At 35.0% G+C, this 23,329-nt stretch overlaps 1 protein-coding gene across 1 annotated transcript in view; it reads left to right on the top strand.

The window, feature by feature from the left end:
- IL6ST (interleukin 6 signal transducer) overlaps positions 1 to 21,696 on the top strand; it is a 49,170-nt gene extending 27,474 nt beyond the window's left edge. Inside the window, 11 exon segments of the mRNA XM_036845694.1 lie at positions 662 to 821; positions 2,771 to 2,853; positions 3,861 to 3,925; positions 3,927 to 4,069; positions 4,653 to 4,835; positions 6,622 to 6,723; positions 6,911 to 7,057; positions 7,329 to 7,469; positions 12,004 to 12,100; positions 15,798 to 15,879; positions 16,730 to 21,696. Coding sequence (XP_036701589.1) covers positions 662 to 821; positions 2,771 to 2,853; positions 3,861 to 3,925; positions 3,927 to 4,069; positions 4,653 to 4,835; positions 6,622 to 6,723; positions 6,911 to 7,057; positions 7,329 to 7,469; positions 12,004 to 12,100; positions 15,798 to 15,879; positions 16,730 to 17,467 — 1,941 coding nt within the window. The 3' untranslated portion in view covers positions 17,468 to 21,696.
- The last annotated feature ends 1,633 nt before the right edge of the window (positions 21,697 to 23,329 follow it).

The raw sequence follows: 23,329 nt of genomic DNA, 5'->3' as shown, positions 1-23,329 counted from the left end.
GTCTTGAGATGCTGACCTGTATGGATTTTATCTATTGGTTCTCTCTAGTTTCCTAGTGAGTTCCTAGCTAATGGGAGGAGGGGTCCTGACAAGAGAGAGGAGAGAGAAAAGTGAGATGAGCATATTTATTTTCCCTGCTTCCTCCCTGGAGCTTTCCTGTCTCAACCTGAGGTCACTGCTCCTCTCAAGTTAACCCTTGTGTCCCTGTTCTTCCAGGTTCTGGTACCCCCGCCCCTCATCCCTTTGGGTCTAAGGTGGTAGCACCTAGAATCCCCAGAGTACTGCCTATACTATCTAAGGTTCCCGACACTCTGCCCATACTTCTATAGTAAACCCTCCTTGAATTAAATTCTAATTGGAATTTCCATCTTTTTCCTGCTGAGACCCTGAGTGTTATAAGAGCATAGAAGAAAGAAATAAAGAAAAGAGAGGATGAAAGGTTTAGTAATAGATGTTTCTGTATTTCCCAAACCTATTAACTTTACTGATTTTGACTGCTTATTCACTTGCATTTATTTCTCTCCAGAGCTTGAGTCAAATTAGTCTTCTTTCATTAGTTATTAGTCTTATTTCATTAATTAGCTTTAAAATCTTAGGCAGTTTAGAAGACCTATATAAATACCTTTGGGTTTTTTTTTTGGTCAATTTGCTTTGTTTTCAGATTCCTCCTGAAGATACAGCATCTACCCGATCTTCATTCACTGTCCAGGACCTTAAACCTTTTACAGAATATGTGTTTAGGATTCGTTGTATGAAGGAAGATGGTAAAGGATTTTGGAGTGACTGGAGTGAAGAAGCGAGTGGGATCACATATGAAGATAGTAAGTAAATAAGTATATGAAGAAAAAAGCATTGGAATTCTGACTATAAATTATGTCTGGTTTTAATAATATAGATCTCATTGCTTCTTATTTTGTGATCATTTTATTCAAACTGATATTTTACACTTTTTAAAGTATATCAAGTATAAATCTAATATAATTATTGATAGTACAAATCTTTTTGATACCTAATTAAAGAAAATTATGGAATAGTGTCTTAGATACCATGAGAAACCATTAACGGTTTGTAAATGCAGACATTTTATTAAAGGAGAGGAGTCCAGAAATATCTCTAACTAGAATCATATCCTGAATCGTTAAAATCACACTATCTAGCAAAATGTGCTTTAGACCCTCACTATCAAAAGATATTTGTACTATAGTTTTTATTCTTTTTTTTTTTTAATCAGTACTTAATAAGCCCCTGGAAAAGCATCCTTGCATTTTGGTTGGTTGATTTATTTTCATTTTCCCTTTCTTTCTCATGATAATACAGTGTATATAGTGTAGAATCCAAAAGGCATAAAAGGATACACAATGTAAAATAAAATTCCTTCCCCAAAGCAGCTAATGTTAATTTCTTCTGTAGCCATCAAGAAATAATCCTATGGCATATAGTTTTTTTGTTGTTTTTTTATTTTTTTTTCGGAACATTTTCCTATCATGGTCACCCTCTTTAGGTGTCAGTGGCAGCATCCATGGCTTTAAAACCTTCCCTACCACCTGTATCCCTTCACTTCCATGGAGCTCTTCCAGAGGTTTCATGAGAGTTACATGAATTGAGAATGTCAAAGTCAGAAAAGTAAAGTACCTTTCTCCACCAAGAATTTTCTCTCATTTTGATAAATGCCAGGAAATAAAGTAATCCTACTATTGCTGGTTTGGGAATCCTCGATCAGATCCCTTTGTCTTGGTCAGGAATTCTTAAACTGATATTCTTAGGGCCTTTAAAAGTACTTGGGTCAGTTTGGGGGAGTTCTTGAACTACTTCAAAATGTTGACAAAATATTGTGGTTAGTACTTGTGTGAATTTTCTGGAGCGATGGTACATAACCTTGTCAAATCAAAGAGATATCTGGTGTCCAAAAAGTTATGAACCATTGGATTATGCTTTTCTTCAAATTAGTGAAAGAAGCTTCTAGGTCCTCTTTATATTAGGAACCATTTCCAGCCCATAAAATTTCCTTTATAACTTCATGTTCTTTATTCTTTCGGGGTGCTGCTACTGTACTCATGTATATATCTATTTGAACTCCTGTACAGCAGCTTTTTCCCCAGCCTTCCGGTCTGTGCCTTTCCTCTTTTCTCTGTTTTGTCACCTGTAAATTACCTCTTCATGATCAGCACATCACTGCTTAGATTTTATTCAGATCCTTTTTTATTCTGTTGAATACCATATTTTGCAATTATATTGATAAAAATTTTGAATTTTTAAAACCTAATTATCAGCATTTGATGTTTTGTAAAGTGCTTTTTCACATGGTTGGTGATTATTACAACAATCCTGTGAATTCATTTTTATAATATCCCATTACATTGACTCATCCAACATAAAGTAGTAAACTTATACTACATTTAACTCCATTAATTTTGTCTTCTATTCTTAAATGTATGCATTTAGGGGTTTTAAGCATGTATTTAAATATGATTTTTCAGTTTGATTTTTAGCAATAAGAAATAGTGATACATCTTTGGTTATTGCTTAGGATATATTTGTACCTTTAAAATTTTAAGATTACAAAAGAGTTTCAATGTAATCTAAATCATCAAGCTATCACCCTGACTAAAGGAAGACCCAGGCATATCATGCTGGGATGGGAAAAGGCTGGTATAAAGAAAGAGTTAGAGACACCATATGATTGGAGGGCAAGAATATTAAGAACAAAGTAAGAGAATAACTTCTAGGATTTTATTTTATTGTATAATAAAAAGTTTATGTCTCTCTTTAGGACCATCCAAGGCACCAAGCTTCTGGTATAAGATAGAGCCATCTCATACTCATGGCTGTAGATCTGTACAACTCATATGGAAGGTAAAAAAAATTGCCTATTTATATTCTTTTATCTCATATAAATATATTTTATATGGTGTTATGAGTGGAGCTTAATTTTTGATATCTATTTGATAACTATTTTTAATAAATAGAAACACAAAGCTTTATATATACTATAAAAAAGTCAGGTTCCTAAACTACAGGTGATACCTCATAGATATTTCAGCATAGTTCCGTGAAAGTTCTATGAGAAGAGGGGCCTTGTGTTTTTTTTTTTTATAAATTTATTTATTTTTGGCTGCATTGGGGTCTTCGTTGCTGTGCACAGGCCTTTTCTTAGTTGCGGTGAGCGGGAGCTATCTTTGTTGTGGTGCGTGGGCTTTTCATTGCGGTGGCTTCTCTTGTTGCAGAAACACAGGCTCCAGGTGCACGGGGCTTCAGTAATTGTGGCACGTGGGCTCAGTAGTTGTGGCACATGGGCTTAGTTGCTCCACAACATGTGGGATCTTTCCCGGACAAGGGCTCAAACCCGTGTCCCCTGCATTGGCAGGCAGATTCTTAACCACTGCACCACCAGGGAAGTCCTAGCAGCCTTGTTTTTTACCAAACTTTCCTCAGTGCCTCATAGAAAATAATTAATCAATGTTTTGGGTAATCAAAGTATATGCTGGTAATAGGAAATAAAGTTGTTGTGCACTCCATAAATGTTCATGAGTGGATCATACTAAAATAAGGTAGAAAGAAAAATACTCAAGACATAAAATAATTTAGGCCAGCATAGCCACAGTGCAGAATTGTGTAGAGAACGAAAGGCTAACAGAATGGTGCTTTCCCTCATAGTTGACGTCATGCTTTTTGAAGTCAGTCTTCATTCAGTGTGTAGTAGTTTTACTTCAGTAGTGAGTTCAAAGTAGGGTTGCCAGTCCCTTCCAATTAAATATTTAGAGATTTGACATAATAGCAGAATTTGTGAACATGAAGAAAAACTGATTAACTTTATTCAAGATTTATGAAATACATTTTTAAAATAAATTATTTTATTATAGACATTGCCTCCTTTTGAAGCCAATGGAAAAATCTTGGATTATGAAGTGACTCTCACAAGATGGAAATCACGTTACAAATTACACAGTTAACGACACAAAACTGACAGTAAACCTCACAAATGATCGCTACATAGCAACTCTGACAGCAAGAAATCTGGTTGGCAAATCAGATGCATCTGTTTTAACTATCCCTGCCTGGGACTTTCAAGGTTTGTGTCCCTGAGATGGAGGCTGACTTATGAATGGGAAAGGGTAGTTAGGTATGGACAGGGCTCCTGTAAAAAAATGTAAGTATTCTAAGACTGTCTCCTCAGTATCAACGGTGATCATATTTTAGAAGTCGGTCAGCAAGCCAAACCTGGTCCATCATTTTGTGGCTTACTTAAACTTGCAGTAAGCACTTAATTCATTTAAGCATTTTCTGATTATTTATCTTTTTTTAAATATATTTTTAAGGTTTTAGGAACTTTATATGTATATGACTTAAATATACTGTTTTTCTATAGCTTTATCTGTAGCTTTCAAAGAAGAAAAACATTGCAACTTACGTACACAAAACACTTGAAGAACTTTGGGAAAGGGAGAATTTAAGTTCCAAAATAAGTTGACTATTTACTTTACATGTAAATTATAATAAAGTGCTTTTATTCATGTAAATACATGTTAATATTATATGCTACAAAAATGTGATAGCAAGATAGATCACGTGGTTATGGAAATGAATGTAAAATACTGGAATATCAAATTTTTAATGTTCATTTGTCATATCAGTATTCAAACTTTGTTTTAAAGCTACTCACCCCATAACGGATCTTAAAGCATTTCCCAAAGATAATGTGCTTTGGGTAGAATGGACTGCTCCAAATGAATCTGTAAACAGATATGTACTTGAGTGGTGTGTGTTATCAGATAAATCGCCCTGTGTCCCAGACTGGCAACAAGAAGACGGTACTGTACATCGCACCTATTTAAGAGGTATACCTGGCTACAAACATTTAAGTTGCTGTCCTTTTTCTAGCTCTTTAGACAGATATTTCTTTTACATATTCTTTTCTGCTTTGTAGGCTTTGTGGTCCATTGAAAAGATACCCAGTTTATCATAGTTACTAGTTATGTCTTGTGTACTAGATTTGTGACTCTCAGCAAGTCACACTTAACCTCTCTAAACTGCAGGGTCTGTTTATGGACTAAGTGGGGTTAATACTATCTTCTTGTAATAATTCCACTATTGTTTTGATCATCAAAGGAATGTTCACAAAACTGTAAAGTAAGAGAAATACAAGATAATCCAACCTCTGTTGCTAATAGTATCTCTGTACCTGATTCAATTCCCTCATTCTTTAATGAGAAAATATTTTCCCTGAGCATCTAGATGGCTTGTTAACTTCTTATAGCTGTTGGAGAAGTGAAGCAGAACTAGAACTTAGATTTCCTTGTCTTTTAAACTGCAAGTACTAATGAAGGACAGAAAGTAATGTATTATAGAGCTCCAAAATGGGTTGCTTTCATTGTAAGATACTACTTATCAAGTGATACAACAACTTTAAAGAGAAAACAGAGCATTCAGTTTGTATGTGTGTAAAGAAGGATAACCATTAGAATTCAGCTACAAATAATATGATTAATCAGAGAAAACATGTTAACAAAGATATACCATATATCTTTATATATAGCCATAAGGTTAATGAGCTTTATTCATAACATAGGCTGTTTGGCCCTCATTAACCTATTATTTAATATATAGTTTTACTAATCCTGGTTGTCTAGTTTATCAACCTTATCCAAATAAAAGCAAGGTGGAGCTAGAGAGGAGATAGATTGATAATAACTGGACAACAGGAACTTTTACTATAGCATACCGTAGGCTCTGGAGACCTTCAGGTTATGCAGGTATCCCCACATAGCTCAGTAGGCCTGATAAACATCACTGTATTATAGCAGAATATAAAAAGATTATCTTCTTGATAATATTGAATCATCAAGAAAATTACTCTCTTTAAGAAATCAAAAAAGCATATGTCACTTCATGCATAATAGTTAAGGAAATGTAATTCTTGTTGAAAGTATAAACTTCAGTATAACAAAAGAAATTTTTGCTATTGCATGCTGAAGGGATAGATAGATTGCTTTGTTAATTTGGAGAGAGTATAAATAAAGGAAACATTTAAGATAATTTTTTCTTTAAAATGATGTTACTTTCTGGGAGAAATAACACTAATTCTTGTTTTCCCAGTCACCTGACAAACCACAGCCATTAGCGCTTTCCCTAGCTCTGATTAGTGACATCTTGCACTTAGGCAGTTCTCAGAGAAGTAGGTAAAATGTACAAAAATTGCCAAACTCTAAGGAAGACCCAGGATAATTTGAGATCAGTGTTTTATAAATCCTGAATATAAATGCAATCATTACTTTTATTGACAGTATAAATATTTTTTATTCACTGTATTGGCAATAAAAGTAACCTTTTATTTTTCAAACAGTTTTATTCTGTTAAGCTTGAATCCAGTACACAAAAGGCAATGCTTACTTTAAAAAAAGGAAAGTTCAGTGGTAATAATTTTATAATGTATGCAGACGTCAAATTATTATTTAGTATACCTGAAATATGTTGTACATCAACAGTATTTCAATTTTAAAAAATGAATGAAAATAAAAGAAAGTTCAGTGGTCGTGAAATTATAATGTAAAAGTAAGTAATGGAATTAATTAGGTTTTTTTCACTATACGGAAAAAAATGCTTAATCCACTATTCTTACTTCAGGAAACCTAGCAGAGAGCAAATGTTATTTGATAACAGTCACTCCAGTGTATGCTGATGGACCAGGAACCCCCGAGTCTATAAAGGCATACCTTAAACAAGCTCGTAAGTCCAGACCTACTTTCTCTGAAAAATGTTGAGTTTTTTAACTAACAAAGACATTTTATCCCTTTTAAATAAGGATATGTCTTATTATGTTCAAATAATTTCATGATAATGAAATTTTACGAAGTCTTAATGATTTACTAAATTCTAATGATTTTCAGTTGGTAAATACCCTATTCTGTTTCAGCACCTTCCAAAGGACCTACTGTCCGGACAAAAAAAGTGGGGAAAAATGAAGCTGTCTTAGAGTGGGACCAACTTCCTGTTGATGTGCAGAACGGATTTATCAGAAATTATACTATATTTTATAGAACCATCATTGGAAATGAAACTGGTAATAAAACTATATCAGCTATTAAGAATCAGGTGTTTTTTCTTAAGCTTTTAAATACTAATTTGTCTCACCTTATTGTGTTATACATCTTAGTATAGCATATTATCCTCAGAAAAGAGATACCTGAGAATATGCTTTATGGTTGCTTTCATGGTCCTATTAAAGAAACATTGTTTTCTAGTAAAATATGTTTTAATACATTCACAATGTCAAATATAGGCCAAACCAAGCAGGAGTAGTTGAATAAAGCACACTTATTGATTTCTTCCAGCTGTGAATGTGGATTCTTCCCACACAGAATATACACTGTCCTCTTTGACTAGTGACACTTTGTATATGGTACGAATGGCAGCATATACAGACGAAGGTGGAAAGGATGGTCCAGAATTCACTTTTACTACACCAAAGTTTGGTAAGAAATAGTGATGTTTGATCTTTCTTTTTTTCTCTTTTTTCTTTTTAAAATTTAATCAGACTAAAAATGGGCTTAATTTATATGCTAAAATTTTGTTTAAAGTGCATCTTTGGATTCATATAAATGAAGTGTTCATAAATTATGATTTTTATATTGTTGTTTATCTGGTTTTGGTTATGTCTTTAAACTACAGAAATTTTTTCCTTACTTTTTTGTTGTTTCTTTAATGTCTCTGACTGATTCACTTGTACTCTGTAAATCCCAAAGAATTTGTATATCTTTCTAAATGGGGTCACTTTTTCACTGGCAAAAGTTGGATGTGGTCTTTCTTCTCTTGTTCTTCCTCTTATGGGCAGGTTGCTATAAAGACTAGTCCACCCGTGCGGTCTCATTTCCATACCTCCAGCTCAGTCTTTATTTAACCTGCTGAAACCAGGCTTCCAACCCACCACTCCACTGAAACCTCTCTAGTGTCACTCATAGAAGACCCCTTAGTTGTCCTATCCAATGCATGCTTTGTAGTCATCTTTTTTTTCCTGCGCTTCCCAGCATATGACCCTGTTGGCCTGTTCATCCTTGAAACTGTCCCTTCCCTTCGTTTGTTTTTCCAATAGCACTCTCCTGAGTCTCCTCCCTGTCTGGTACTTTCTTCTTGGTCTCCTTTTCTGCTCTTTTAAATGTTTTATATTCTCCAGAGCTCTGTTCTTGGCACCGTTTTCTTATTTGCCTATTCAGATTCCCTGCCTATGACTTCAGCCATCCTCTCTTCCCTTCCCAAATACATTTTTCTTTCTTTGTTCCATGCCACAACTCTTTGCCAAAGCCAGAAATTTAGGTGCAATTGTAGTAAGTTTCTTCATATCTTTTTCACTTACATAAACCAAGTATCAAGTCCAGTAGATCGTGCCTTCTAATTACTGCTTGTGCATGTGCTTTCATAATCTCTTTCTTTGACCCTAAACTTCTCATCATTTTCCCCACCTTTTTGTCTTTTCCCAGTACGTGGCCCTATACCTTTTGTTTTGGCTATTCCTGTAGCCTCCCTAAAGCAGACTTAAACTGCATTCTTTCCTGTATCTACTACATTTTGAATCATTATAGAAATTACCTTATTTTATTGTAATTGTATTTGTAACACCCACACCCAAGACAGTGAATGATAAATAATAAGCTATTTATCATATAAATAAATAAATCATTCAACCATATTCCTCATTGGTTGAATGATTGCTGAGTGAGCAAATAAGTAGATAAGTGACTACATAAGATAGATATTAAAAGATCCTGAGCTTTGCTGTGATGGCCAATAATGAATATAGTCTATGGGATAAGATTTGTGGTGACATGTTTGTAGAATATATATGTAACAAATACAGGTTTCCCCCGCCATCCAAAAGTAGAGCATTCCTATGAAACCTTTCATAAGCCAAAGTGGTGTAGAGCAAAGAGTATTCCCCACTTTTGGAAAGTTCACATTATGCCACTTCACTTTCACGAAAGACCTATGTTAGTACACTAACAAGCTTTTTTCATAAATTTATTTCTGTTAGCAAAAACAGACATTAATGTAATTTATGAAAAAAGCTTGTTAGTATACTGATGTAGGTCTTTCCTGAAAGTGAAGTGACATAATGTGAACTTTCCAAAAGTGGGGGGATACCTGTAATATTTGAAATAAAACTTTGTGCCATGATCTTTAAAAAATAGTAATAAACTTTAAAAATACTATCCTGATTATAAAAGTAGTGTTCATTATAAGGAATTTAGACTATACAGTAAAATACAAAGAGGAAGAAAAATCACTCCTGATCCCTCATCCAAAATAATCTCAACATATTTATATATCCTTCTAGTCTTTTCTATGCATACATTTTTTTCCAAAAACAAAATCATACTTGTTAGTATTACTTCATCATCTGCTTTTTCCTCTGACCTATCTATTGTTTTATGGATTCATTATGGCTACTTCACATGGCATGGAATTTGCTCCCAAGGACCATATAGCTTAGTTGAAGAAATATGGTACAAGTAAACAAAACAGAGAGACATTTGAGCCATGTAGATAGTAAATAGAGCAGGAATTTAAAGATATCTGTAGTGGGGAGTTTTACCCTCAAAGATTTTGTGGGAAGACAGTACTTGAGCCTTGAAGTTGAGATGTGGACAGATAGGAAGAAGAAGGCATCTTAGTTCAGCATGAGCAAAGGCCCAAGGCATGAAATCTTAGTTCAGCATGAGCAAAGGCCCAAGGCATAAAATCTTAGTTCAGCATGAGCAAAGTCCCAAGGCATGAAAACATAGTAAGCAGAAGTTCAGCACCAATAAAGGAGAGGATCTGCCTGAATTTGATTTGGCATATGTATGAGAACCTTAGCATTCAGGAATTAATATTTTCCAACCTATAGTTTATACCTGAGCCTTTATCTGATTTCTTGGTTCCTATCATGCTTTGTAGGAGGTAAAGTTACTTACAAAGGGATACGTGTGGTGGAAAGATAAGACTAAGTGAATACTGTATGACTGTAGTACTACTTTCATACATTTTTCCTGTAAAAGACTAGTTACAGGGGGCTGGAGGAGTTAACCAGAAACAACCATAGGTAAATCATTAAAAAAATATCTAATATAAATTGTCCCAATTAGTGATTCATTTGATTAATAAGTCCTCTTTTATTTTATTTTTTTATAGATCTTTATTGCAGTATAATTGCTTCACAATACTGTGTTAGTTTCTGTTGCACAACAAAGCGAATCAGCCACATGCGTATACATGTCCCCATATCCCCTCCCTCTTGAGCCTCCCTCCCATCCTGCCTATCCCACCCCTCTAGGTCATCGCAAAGCACTGAGCTGATCTCCCTGTGCTATGCGGCTGCTTCCCACCAGCCAACTATTTTACATTTGGCAGTGTATATATGTCGATGCTACTCTCACTTCGCCCCAGCTTCGCCCTCCCACCCCATGTCCTCAAGTCCATTTTCTACGTCTACTTCTTTATTCCTGCCCTGCAACTAGGTTCACCAGTACCTTTTAATTTTTTTTAAAGATCCCATATATGCATTGGCATACAGTATTTGTTTTCTTTTCTGACGTACTTCACTCTGTATGACAGACTCTAGGTCCATCCACCTCACTACAAATAACTCAGTTTCATTTCTTTTATGGCTGAGTAATACTCCATTTTATATATGTGCCACATCTTCTTTATCCATTCATCTGTCAGTGGACATTTAGGTTGGTTCCATGTCCTGGCTATTGTAAATAGTGCTGCAGTGAATATTGTGGTACATGACTCTTTTTGAATTACAGTTTTCTCAGGGTATATGTCCAGTAGTGGGATTGCTGGGTCACATGGTAGTTCTATTTTTAGTTTTTTAAGGAACCTCCATACTGTTCTCCATAGTGGTTGTATCAATTTACATTCCCACCAACAGTTCAGGAGGGTTCCCTTTTCACCACACCCTTTCCAGCATTTACTGTTTCTAGATTTTTGATAATGGCCATTCTGACCGGCGTGAGGTGATACCTCATTGCAGTTTTGATTGCAGATAGGGATTCATGTGGTATTTAGGGATCTCAGGCTTGCTGCTTTTTAGATGATATTATGCCTACTTCTGCCACTCCTTGTGCCTGTTAAGATTCTCCTAAAATTCTTAGCCCTATGTCAGATTTATCATCTTTTTGAAAATAGTAAATAACTATTAAAAATTTTGCCTGAATTGTATATTTTTATTTCTTATAGAAGATTACATTTATAGTTCAATTATTGAGATTGTTTAAAGCTTTCCCAGGGACTTCCCTGGTGGCGCAGTGGTTAAGAATCTGCCTGCCAATGCAGGGGACACGGGTTCGATCCCTGGTCCAGGAAGATCCCACATGCCGCGGAGCAACAAAGCCCGTGCGCCACAACTACTGAGCCTGCGCTCTAGAGCCCGCGTGCCACAACTACTGAAGCCCGTGTGCCTAGAGCCCGTGCTCTGCAACAGGAGAAGCCACCACAGTGAGAAGCCTGCGCACTGCAACAAAGAGCAGCCCCTGCTCACCGCAACTAGAGAAAGCCAGCACGCAGCAACGAAGACCCATCGCAGCCAAAAATTAATTAATTAATTAATTTTAAAAAAGAAAAGGCTTTTCCAATTCTACCCAGTAGTTCTAGAACTCAAAGATAAGCTTTTGCTGAGATTCTGCTGAGTGCAGACCATAAATGTAATAAATAGGTTTGAAAGCTCTTACCAGGTAGATAGATTATCTATCCAGTAAACTGAACTAATCAGTTTATTCCACCAGCCAACATATATTTTATGCATACTATGTGGTCAGGTTACTGTGTAAGGTGTAAGTAGCTAGGATATGATTTACCAAGGGGGAAGGGAGGGGGGAGAGAAACACCTTTAAGTTTGAAAAGGTTGTCAAAAAATATTAGGATGGTATTTCATCTTTTCAACAGTAATCTGGTTGGGAAGTTGCATTATTTCTCTTCCGCATATGTGTCAACAGTTATTTTCTTTCTTTCCCCTTTCTGTTTTTTTAGCTCAAGGAGAAATTGAAGCTATTGTTGTACCTGTTTGCTTAGCATTCCTATTGACAACCCTTTTGGGAGTATTATTCTGCTTTAATAAGCGAGACCTGTAAGTACCTGTATTCATATTTTTGCATTTTCCCCCACCTTTATTGATCTATAATTTACATGCAATGAAATTCATCCATCTTAAGTATACAGTTTAATGAATTTTTGTAACTGTATATAGATGTATAACTACCACCACACTCAAGATAGAGAACATTTCCATCACTCTAAAAAGTTTCTTCATTCTGTTTTGTACTCTGTCCTCTCCCTCAGCCCCTAGCCCCAGCAATCACTGATCTGCTTTCTCTGGTTGCAGTTTTACCTTTTCTAGGATTTCACATATATGGAATCAAACATGTAATTTTTGTGTTTGATGTCTTTCACTTGACATATTTTTGAGATTCATCCATGTTGTTGCATATACTAATATTTTTCTTGTTATTGCTTAATAGTATTCTATAGTATAGAGATATCGAAATTTGTTTACCCGTACATCTATGATGAAAGTTTATGTTGTTTCTTTGATTTGTGGCTATTACGAATAGCTAAAATATGTATGTGTTGCTATGAACATTCACATACAGATCTTTGTGTGACGATATATTATCATTTATCTTGAGTAAATACTTAGTAGTGGGATTGCTGGGTCATATGGTAAGTGCATATTTAACTTTATAAGAAGCTGTCAAACTGTTTTCTAAAGTGTTTGTACCATCTTGTATTCCCACGAGCAATGTGAGAGTTCCATTTGTTCCATATCATCCCCAATTCTTGGTGCTGACAAGGTTTTTAATTTTAGCTATTCTTTCTCATGGGTTTGTAGTGCTATCTCATTGTGGTTGTAACTTCTGTTTCCCTGATAACTAGTAATAGATCTTTTCATGTGCTACCTATACATCTTCTTTTGTGGTATGTCTTTGAAATCTTTTGCCCATTTTTAAATTGGGTGATTTGTCTTGTTAATATTGAGGTTTAAGAGTTCTTTATATATCTGGTTACAAACTTTTTGTCAAATACATGTTTTGCAAATTCTGAACTGTGGCTTGCCTTTTTATTCTCTTAACTGTGACTTTAGAAAAGCAAAAGTTTAATTTTGATCAAGTCCATTTTATCAGGGTTTTTTTTTTAATGGTTCTTGCTTTTTATGTCCTGTTTAAGAAATCTTTGCCTAACCTAATGTCACAAATATGTTCTCCTATATTTTCCTCTAGAAGTTTAATCATTTTAGCTCTGTGCTGTGATCTATTTAGAATAAATTTTTGTGCATGTTGTGAAGTCAGGGTCAAAGTTTTTTCCCATAGATATCTAGTCATTCCCAGCATCATTTATTGATAAGGCTGTCTTTTCCTATTGAATTATCTTGAACCTTTGCCAAAATCAATTATCCATATAAGTCTGGATCTATTTGTGGACTCTCAATCCTGTTCCATTGTTCTATATGTCTGTTCATCCTGATAATACGTGGTCTTGATTTATTATAGCTCTATAGTAAGTTTTGAGACCAGGTGGTAGAATTCCTCCAATATTTTTTTTCAAAATTATTTTTGCTAGGTTCTTTGCCTTTTCATATAAATTTTAATATCAGCTTATAAATTTCCTTTAAAAATCTGTTAGAATTTTTATTGGAATTTTATTGAATCTGTCCATCAGTTTAGGGTAAAATGCAATCTGAACATGAGTTCACATGTTCATGAGTCAAATAAATCTTTCAGTACGTGAACGTGGTATATCTCTATACTTATCTTGGTTCCTTTTGCAATGTTTTGTAGTTTTCAGGCCTTGCACATCTCATGTTAAATTTATTCCTTCCTGTTTTTTTTGTGTGTGCTATCATAAATAGAATTTAAAATTTTTTATTTTCTAATTGTTCATTGCTAGTATATTGAAAAGTACAGTTGATCTTGTAAATGTATTGGTCTTGTATACTGAGATCTTCATAAATTAATTTAGTCACTTTTTGGATTTTCTACATGCACAGTCATGCTGCCTGCAAGTAAAGATTCCAGTCTTTATACTTTTAGTTCTTTTCATTATTGTACTGGCTAAGACCTTCAGTACTATGTTGAATAGAAGTGGTAAGAGCCAACATCTTTCCATTATTCCTGATCTTAGGCGAAAAAGCGTTCAGTCTTACACCATTGCATGTTATGTTAGGTGTAAGTTGAGGAAGTTCTTATATTTGTTTTGCTAAGAGTTTTTGTCATGAATGGGTATTGAATTTTGTCAAATGCTTTTTCTGCATCTGTTGAGATGAGCTTATGATTTTTCTCCTTTCATAAATATGGTGAATTTTATTCATTGATTTTCAGGTGTTACACCTTGCATTCCTTGGATTTTGCTAGATTCGGTGTGTTAATAATTTTTGCATTTTTATGTTCATGAGTGATATTGGTTTGTCCTTTTTGTGGTGTCATTGTGTAGTTTTGGATTCGGGGTAATACTAATTATCTCATAAAATGAATGGCCTCAGGACATATTACCTCTTATTTTCTGGGAGAGTGTGTAGGGTTGGTATTATTTCCTCTTTAAATGTTTGATAGAATTCACAAATGAAGCCATCTGGGCCTGCTATTTTCTTTGTGGGGAGGTTTTTAATTAAAAATTGAATTTCTTACAGGTATATAGGGCTATTGAAGTTTTCTTTTTCAATCTGTTTTGGTAATTGGTGTCTTTCAAGGGATTCATCCATTTTTTTTTTTTTTTTGGTTGGTCAGTTCATTTAGGTTGTTAACTTTATTGTTTTTTATATTATGTCCAGATTTCATAGTTGTTCCTGCAGGACAGTCTGTTAGGATCTTATTACTCATCTTTATTTGAACTTATTCTCAAGATGACTCATTTCCTGTGTACCTGTGTACACTATGGACCTCTAATGTTGGGCTAGGGACTGTATTAAGGTAAAGATATTTAAATAGGTTTTTGATGATGGGTGATATCCTGAATTCATTGTTAGCCTTTTCTTCCTTGTGAAAAATCAAATTTATTTTATCTTGTACCAATGTGAAAATTGAACATTTTTGGGTTTTTGTTTTGGGGAGAGAAGGTATACCACAATTTTTTGTGACCCTGGCTAAAGTTTTTAAGTGTTGTTGTTGTTGTTAATTTATTTTATTTATTTTTGGCTGCGTTGGGTCTTCGTTGCTGCGCGCAGGCTTTCTCTAGTTGCGAGCAGGGGCTACTCTTCATTGCAATGCATGGGCTTCTCATTGCGGTGGCTTCTCTTGTTGTGGAGCACGGGCTCTAGGTGCACGGACTTCACTAGTTGTGGCACGTGGGCTCAGTAGTTGTGGCTCGTGGGCTCTAGAGCACAGGCTCTGTAGTTGTGGCACACCGGCTTAGTTGCTCCGTGGCAAGTGGGATCTTCTCAGACCAGGGCTCGAACCCGTGTCCCCTGCATTGGCAGGCAGATTCATAACCGCTGTGCCACCAGGGAAGCCCTTTAAGTGGTTTTTATTGCAGAATTTAATTTCAGAGATTTTTAAAAATTGAATACTGATTACCAGCTTTAGTCTTATAAACAAACAAACACTTTTTCTTTAAGGATAAAGATTAAGATCCTTATGCATTTTTAACAGTATTTCTATTGGTTACAAGAAAAATAACGTTTTTGTTAGCTTTGGGATACAGCAGGTATTTTTTGTTTATTTAATTGGATTGGTTTGATTCTTAAGATTCTTGGATGATAATGTTTAGAAATAGGGACTATTCATTGTTTATTACATGTGGTTCTACATATGAGATATTTCTTTTCTCTCCAGAATTAAAAAACACATCTGGCCTAATGTTCCAGATCCTTCAAAGAGTCATATTGCCCAGTGGTCACCTCACACACCTCCAAGGGTAAGATGAAATATTTCTGACTTACTTGTAATACACAAGCATATTAGGATATATTATAGAGTTCAAGCAAAAGATAATACTGAATCGAAAAGTAGATGAAAATAGTACATAAATGAGAATTTTAGTCAAAATTTAAAATAATACTTATGTATTCTAGGAGTTTATCACCATAGCATGTTTGTCCTTATATTCCTAATTCTATTTAGTATACATTAAAAATATTTGATTGAACTTGTAAGTTGAAAACCTACTATGTTTTAATGCTGCTATGTGATAATTCTGTTGTAAGGCAAGCATTTTAGATTGTGTATTAAAATAAAATTTTAAATCTACCATTTTAACATGATTAAATGGCTTCTGGAAACCTACAGTAAATTCCTTGAACTTCCCTAAAGGGGAAATGATTTGTACTTATTATCTTCTGACAGACAGTCCGTTAATTTTAGATTAACAGATTGAAATGTATATCCTATGAAACTTCAGTCATTTGAGTTTGATTTAATGTTTTCCTCATTTTTCTATCCAATTAATCCTAGGCTGCCCAGACTGGGCATGAAATATGAAATTTTATTTCTAGACCTTTAAGTTTATCAAAGTGTAATACCAACAATGTTGATTTAGAATTCTGAGGAAATACAGCCTAATTCATACTTTTTAGAATCATTTCACAATGTCCGTGATTCACGTGATTTAGTTAGTGATATAGATTATCTCTGCACCATTAAAAGTTACTGAGAAGTTTCAGAGCTTCATTACTCTGTGGCTTTAACTAATATGTTGTATGTAATTATTTCAGAGTTTCTAAATGAACATGCACCATAGGTAATAATTCATTTTCTCTTTTTCTTAGCATTTTAATTCAAAAGATCAAATGTATCCAGATGGCAATTTCACTGATGTAAGTGTTGTGGAAATAGAAGCAAATGACAAAAAGCCTTTCCCAGAAGATCTAAAATCATTGGACCTATTCAAGAAGGAAAAAATTAATACTGAAGGACACAGCAGTGGTATTGGAGGGTCTTCATGCATGTCATCTTCTAGGCCAAGCATTTCTAGCAGTGATGAAAATGAATCTGCACAGAATACTTCGAGCACTGTCCAGTATTCCACTGTGGTACATAGTGGCTACAGACACCAGGTGCCATCGGTCCAAGTCTTCTCAAGATCCGAGTCCACCCAGCCCTTGTTAGATTCTGAAGAACGGCCAGAAGATCTACAGCTGGTAGAGAATGTGGATGGCAGTGACGGCATTTTGCCCAGGCAACAGTATTTCAAACAAAACTGCAGTCAACATGAAACCAGTCCAGATACTTCGCATTTTGAAAGGTCAAAGCAAGTTTCATCAGTCAATGAAGAAGATTTTGTTAGACTTATACAGCAACAGATTTCAGATCATATTTCACAGCCCTATGGATCTGGGCAAATGAAAATGTTTCAGGAAGTTCCTGCAGCAGATGCTTTTGGTCCAGGCACTGAGGGACAAGTAGAGAGATTTGAAACAGTTGGGATGGAGGCTGCAATTGATGAAGGAATGCCTAAAAGTTACTTACCACAGACTGTGAGACGAGGTGGCTACATGCCTCAGTGAAGGACTAACTCCTGTTACAACTTTGGAAATACCTGTAAAGTAAAGCTAAAAATATTTTATCTGTGATTTCAGATCTTCACTCACTGAAGATGATCATTTGCCCTTAAGGACAAGAAGGTACTGTCCTCCCATGTGGGCTGTTTCCATTCCAGAATATCTGGGATTTGACTTTAAGCACTACATAAACTGACTTCATCCTCCAAATAGCTGAATGACTGTGCTGTTTCAGGATGTTTGCACTGAAGAAAAACAAAGCTTGTCTGAAATTTATAAAGTGAAACTTTTTGTTTTGCTATCTAGAAAACAGAGGGTATTTAAATTAAAAGCAGTGGTAAACTTAGCACAGCTTTACTGATTTTAATGAGAATAGTCATCAAATATCAAATCTTGGGGAGAATTAGCATAAAAATTAGAGGAGCAAGGTCTAGACCCTCTACTTCAAGTGACAACATAAAGAGTCCAGATGGTACAACTAATATAAGCCTAGCTTTTGTTGTCTGACAAAAAAAAAAAGAAAAAAATTGGGCTCATTTATAATCATACCAACATATAAAATATTAGTTCTCGTCCATTGGTAGTGATGCTGCCAGTTACCGGAGAAAAGGAATTCTGGAGTTTTAACTTGGCAAACTAAAAATATTAATTTTTCAATATTAGACAATAAGTAAATTTTCAAACATTTGCTTTCTATCACTGTTGACAACCTCTGGAGATCCATTTCACACACTCAGCAGAGGGTCCAGATAAGAGCTAGGAATGAATGCAACAAACTATCTTAAACATTTAAAAAATTCTTTGCCATTTATAAAGGCTTAAATTGTTAACACTTTTCTATACATGTATATGAACATTATTGACCCTTCTTGTTAAGACATCAGAGAATTTGGTTGATGAAGCACTTTATACAGTATGTCTTCACCTTAAAATGTGTTTTGATTTAATATGCTTTGTTTTTAAGTAGGCCAAGATTGAGTTTTTTCTTTCTTTCTAGTAGGTGTTTGAAGCAGACTAATAAGTTAGAGGACTTGGGCAATACTCACCAAAACAAACAAGGCACCGCCCCAAAAATGTACATATTGATCTTAGGAAATATCACAGTTAGCAAATATCCTTATTGTAGAGGCACTTAATGAAGAGATAGTATTTTAATGTCTGCCAGTTCTGAGGTAGGTGAAACTTAGTTCTACATGATGATTTAGGAATATTTTAAACCTCTTCCCACATGTTCTGTTCTTCAGGGGAAAAGTGAGTCGGGCTTCCAGAGTTTAGCACTAAACTCACTTTCACATTTATGTTATTCCCTACCCACCACGTTTGACAAGGAAGCAGGGGCTAAAGCTAGGAGCTGAGTAAGTAAGAAGAAATTGTCATGTGGTTGACTACTGCTGCCAAGTAAGTTTGTGTTGTTTTTCTGTCATATTTAAGTTACAGAAACCAAGCCAACTTAAAATAGTTTGTAGAGGTTATTGAAGAATAAAAGGCTGAGAAAAATTAGTACACATTTACAGTTGAGATGTAATTCAACTCGTTACTCTCAATATTGTTCACATTAGACTTGCTGTTATGCTTTATCCCTTGTATTCTTGCCTGATACTTTTCAGAGTTCTTTCTCATATACAGTCTTTGCCAGACAGAGCAGATGCTTTATTCTGATATATCCAGTTCTACTTTAGGCAAAACCAACATGAGGTTGGTAGAATGTCAGAATTAGTAGTAGATAAGGAAAATTAGGCACAGACAGGTCAGGTTGGAACAGAGAGACCCCGAACTCACACACACTACACACTACAAGGTAATAAGCATTACCACCATTTAAGTTGGTCGTCAAAGGCTGGTCCAAATCAGGACAAGATTTATCTTGCTAAATGTCAACAGATTTATATCTATTACATTTTTCATTTCCTCAAAATAAGTAGTCATGTTGTTACAACCATGTTTAGCTCTAACCTTCCTCCTAACAAATAGCAGTGTTGCGAAGAACATTTTAGTGTGGAAATTGTATGTGGGAGGTGGGCAGTTATAAAATGTGAACTCATGATCTATGGGAATCAGAACAAATAGTTATTTAAGAAAGGACATCATATAAGCAAATTTGTATGTTGAAACTTGTATAGAACATGGTGCAGTGAGTGAATGCCCCCCAGCCACAAAAGCACTTTAGGCATATTAAATGGACATAGTTACTGTGCAAAACTTCATTCAGGAAATAAATACATTTATGTAATATACATCTTTGCCCCAAAAGAGAAAAGGAATCATGAAACTTAAGTACAGAATTACTTTCATAAGGCATGTCTTAGAATAATCTGTCTTGATATATGTAAATTATATTTTAGGTAGGCCCAGAAACAAATCCAGTTAATTTATGTGAAAATTAGACTATGTTTAAGATAGTGGATAAACTACTCATTAAATATCTAGTATCCAAAAATTTGATGCAGTTGCCCTCTTGTAAGATTAAAAAAATAATAAGCATATGTTACATGTGTTGCTATTGTAATTTGATTGTTACTGGTGTCTTTGGTATCCTACCCTCATCCTTCATAAAGGCATGAGGCTAAATAGCTGTTGGAAAACTGTCAAGACTTCAAACCCACTAAAATCTAAAAGTTTAATTCTTTTTTAACATGGATGATTCAGCACTAGGGAACATACCCAACATGTGAGCAGAAGCAAGGGAAAAAGCAGAATCATTCACGTGTTTTGTGTTCACATCTGTTCTGTGCCTAGTTGTTTGTTTAATTTCAACCTTTTTCTTTGATAAGAGATTTTTTTTTAACATACGAAGTCATCCAAGACCCTAGTTTATTTTGAAGTTAAGGGTTAATGAAGTTGAAATATACTTTTAAAACATATATTTATGAAAAGTCAAATTTAAAGTGGAACATCTAAAATAGCACTATACATAGAAATCAGATTTTAAAAGACATCTTTTTTCTACTCAGTTTAGTTAAAATCATGACATAAATTTAGAAATAAAATAATTATATAGTAGAATTCCCTAAAATATTTCTGTTAACTGGCATGTACTGACCAACTATAAATTAAGTAGGAGAACTCTTCCTAGTCTATTCCATTATATTCCACACCAATCTCCTCCTCTGTTTGGTGTTAGGAACAAATTTCTATACCATACATTTCTGTTTCAGTAGTTCTTTGTTGAAATGGGTAAAATGTCAAAATAATAAGCTACATAAAACTTAAAGTTCAATTGTTTAAAAATATTGGGATAGCTTTCTGTTGTAGGTTGTGTTAGATTCTATTGCCCAGGTAAGATTACTTTAAAATTTTTTTTGCACTTTTTTGTAAATTAAAAGAATATGAAGCCATAAAATGGCAAGATATTTAGGCTTAAGAAATTTTAAACTAGCAAACTTACAGCCTAATTCTATAAACCGGTCCTTGGTAGCAGTTCCTTTTCAGGCTATTTATAAACAGAATTTAGATGTACGTCAAAACAAAACTTTCCAAAGCTAAATGTAATATCTTTTGGGTTAATCTATTTTTTTTTCATTGTATATGCTACTTGTATGTGTATTCCCACGATATTCTAATATGCATTGCATTAAAAATAAAAAGGCAGCTCTGGATGAGCTCTTTTGTTACCTATTTCTAAATTTTTTAATAAGGCTTTTTGTAGTCAGTAGTTCCTTAAAACGGGTTAAACTTCATTACACAGTTCTTTAAAGCTGATAGATCATGATGAAAATGAATTTAAGGCCAATGGTGATAGATGTTACAGACCTTTTATCCCTTAAACATAAGCTTTGAGAACGATAACTACATGCTTCAGATGCTGTTACATGAATATCAAAATGTGATGTGTCAGAAATAAAGGGATAGTTTAAAGGTGGATATTTGAAAATTCTTTAGTCTTAGTATATATATATATATGTATAGAATAGTATACTCTAAAAATAAGTGTGCAATTTACTAGTACTACAGTACAGTGAGTAGCATTAGGTATGTCTCCTATTTATACCCTATGTCCCATTTAATTGTAAGTGCAATCCTTTTAAGTTCACTTCCTCTCTTACCCCGACCTAATCTAACTTCATATAGAAGGCTTGTCTAGAAAGAGTATTGTATGTATTTTCACTTTTGCACAGTGAATTGCATGTGCAACTTGTAACCACAGCTATTGTTTTTATGTTGACATAACTCTTAAATGTTCTCATATATCAGCTCGCATCCTTTAAGTAAATTTAATAAATTCTTAACTCAGTTTTTTTCTGGGTGTGGTCACTACCAGATGTCATTAAACACAATGTTTAAGGTAACAGTATTTATCATTACTGGTGTTGGGCCTTTGTGTAAACTAGGTGGTTTTTAAGGGTTCTGTGGCTTTTTAAATGCTCATTTAGCATAATGGATAGGGTTTAGAAGAAAATCAATACCCTATCTCGGCCTTAATAAATACAGATTCGGAGGTGGCAAATTCACTTACCATTTTTCTGGATTTACTAAGATGATTTCTGGAATCCCAGCATCTTACCTCCCACTGGATATTTTTTAACTGGGTTGCCAGGGGACCAACCAAGTACAGAGGCGCTGTGCCATCCTGTGGCCTGTCTGTGCCCACACTACCAGAGTCTTGTCACAGCGAGGCCCGAAGCCTACTGACCCACAGCAGCTCACTGCTGCCCCCTGAGGTTGCTGAGTGGAAGTGTATGAAAGTAACCGTTCCGCCTGGGAGGAAATCTGAACTACTAGATTTGTGTCTTCACGTTGTGATTTTATCTTAAATACGCGGTAAATGAAAAACCCACAAACACACAAGTTAACTTCATCCCTTCACATATATACTAAAGGTTGTAGAAATAGCGTCTTGGGTTTGGGCTATGTGTTTGTTTAAAATCTCTGGCTGTGGCTCTTACGGGCTCAGCCTGACTTCTTTGTGGTACCTCTTGTCTAACCCTAATTTATATTATGGACCCAATCCATCCTACTGCCAAAAAGATTACAGAGTTCCCTCAGCATTCAGTTTCCCTAGCCCAGAGACAGAGAAGCAATTTTAACTTCTGGTTTAAACTTTTTTCTTTTTAAATTAATATAAAACATTCCTTCCATGCTTTCAAAATATAAACAAGAGTACAACAAACTGTGCTCTTACAGAGATGTTTAAGTCTAGTTAAACATGCTCTGGTTACTTCATAAGAGTACAGAAGAGAAGGAGAAAAAGAGACCTGAGGTGGAAAGAGAAGGAAGTGTGGAGAAGCAGAGGGAAGCAGGTAGTGACCCCAGGTCAACAGCTCATGCCCCCATTGCTGCTCATTTAGGTTGGCTGCTGGCCGACCTAGAAAGACCTTCGGAAGGCTACTTGGTTCCTCAACAGCTTAAAGCAGTTCTATCTACACTGAAGGAGAAAAACCTACCTTTAAATTCAAAGTTCAAAATTTTTTAGATTATAGTTATTTTTTCCCAATTGCTAAAAAGGTTTCAAACAGATGGGAAGGCATAGCTTAGTTTTAGAAATCTGTGGACATTCAAAACCCAATTCTTTTACATTTGTCCCTTGTGACTCTGGTTTTGTCATTTTACGTGTCAGAAAAGTTTAACTAGAATTGTCTTTCCTCATTCTTGAACATTTGTTTAAAAACATTAAATGGCTTTTATTTATACATTTATGCATTTGTTGAAATTAGAATCCTTCCAGGATAATGTGGTGAGATACATAGTGGGAATCCTCACACACAAAAATAGAAGGGGAAAAAGAAGACAACTCAGATCAAGCACTTCTCGCTCCAGCTACCTCATCAGCGAGGGCTGTGGACGGTCCTTTTGATACAGAGTGGCCAGATTAACCAAGCGGTCAAAAGTGATTTATTCCCCAGAGCACTGGTTCAAACACTGAATGAGATC

The sequence above is a fragment of the Balaenoptera musculus genome, chromosome 3 (genome assembly GCF_009873245.2).
Source record: "Balaenoptera musculus isolate JJ_BM4_2016_0621 chromosome 3, mBalMus1.pri.v3, whole genome shotgun sequence".
In the NCBI taxonomy this organism is placed as follows: Eukaryota; Metazoa; Chordata; class Mammalia; order Artiodactyla; family Balaenopteridae; genus Balaenoptera; species Balaenoptera musculus.
Note: the sequence above shows the minus strand (reverse complement) of the source record. Positions and strands in the feature narration are given on the sequence as shown.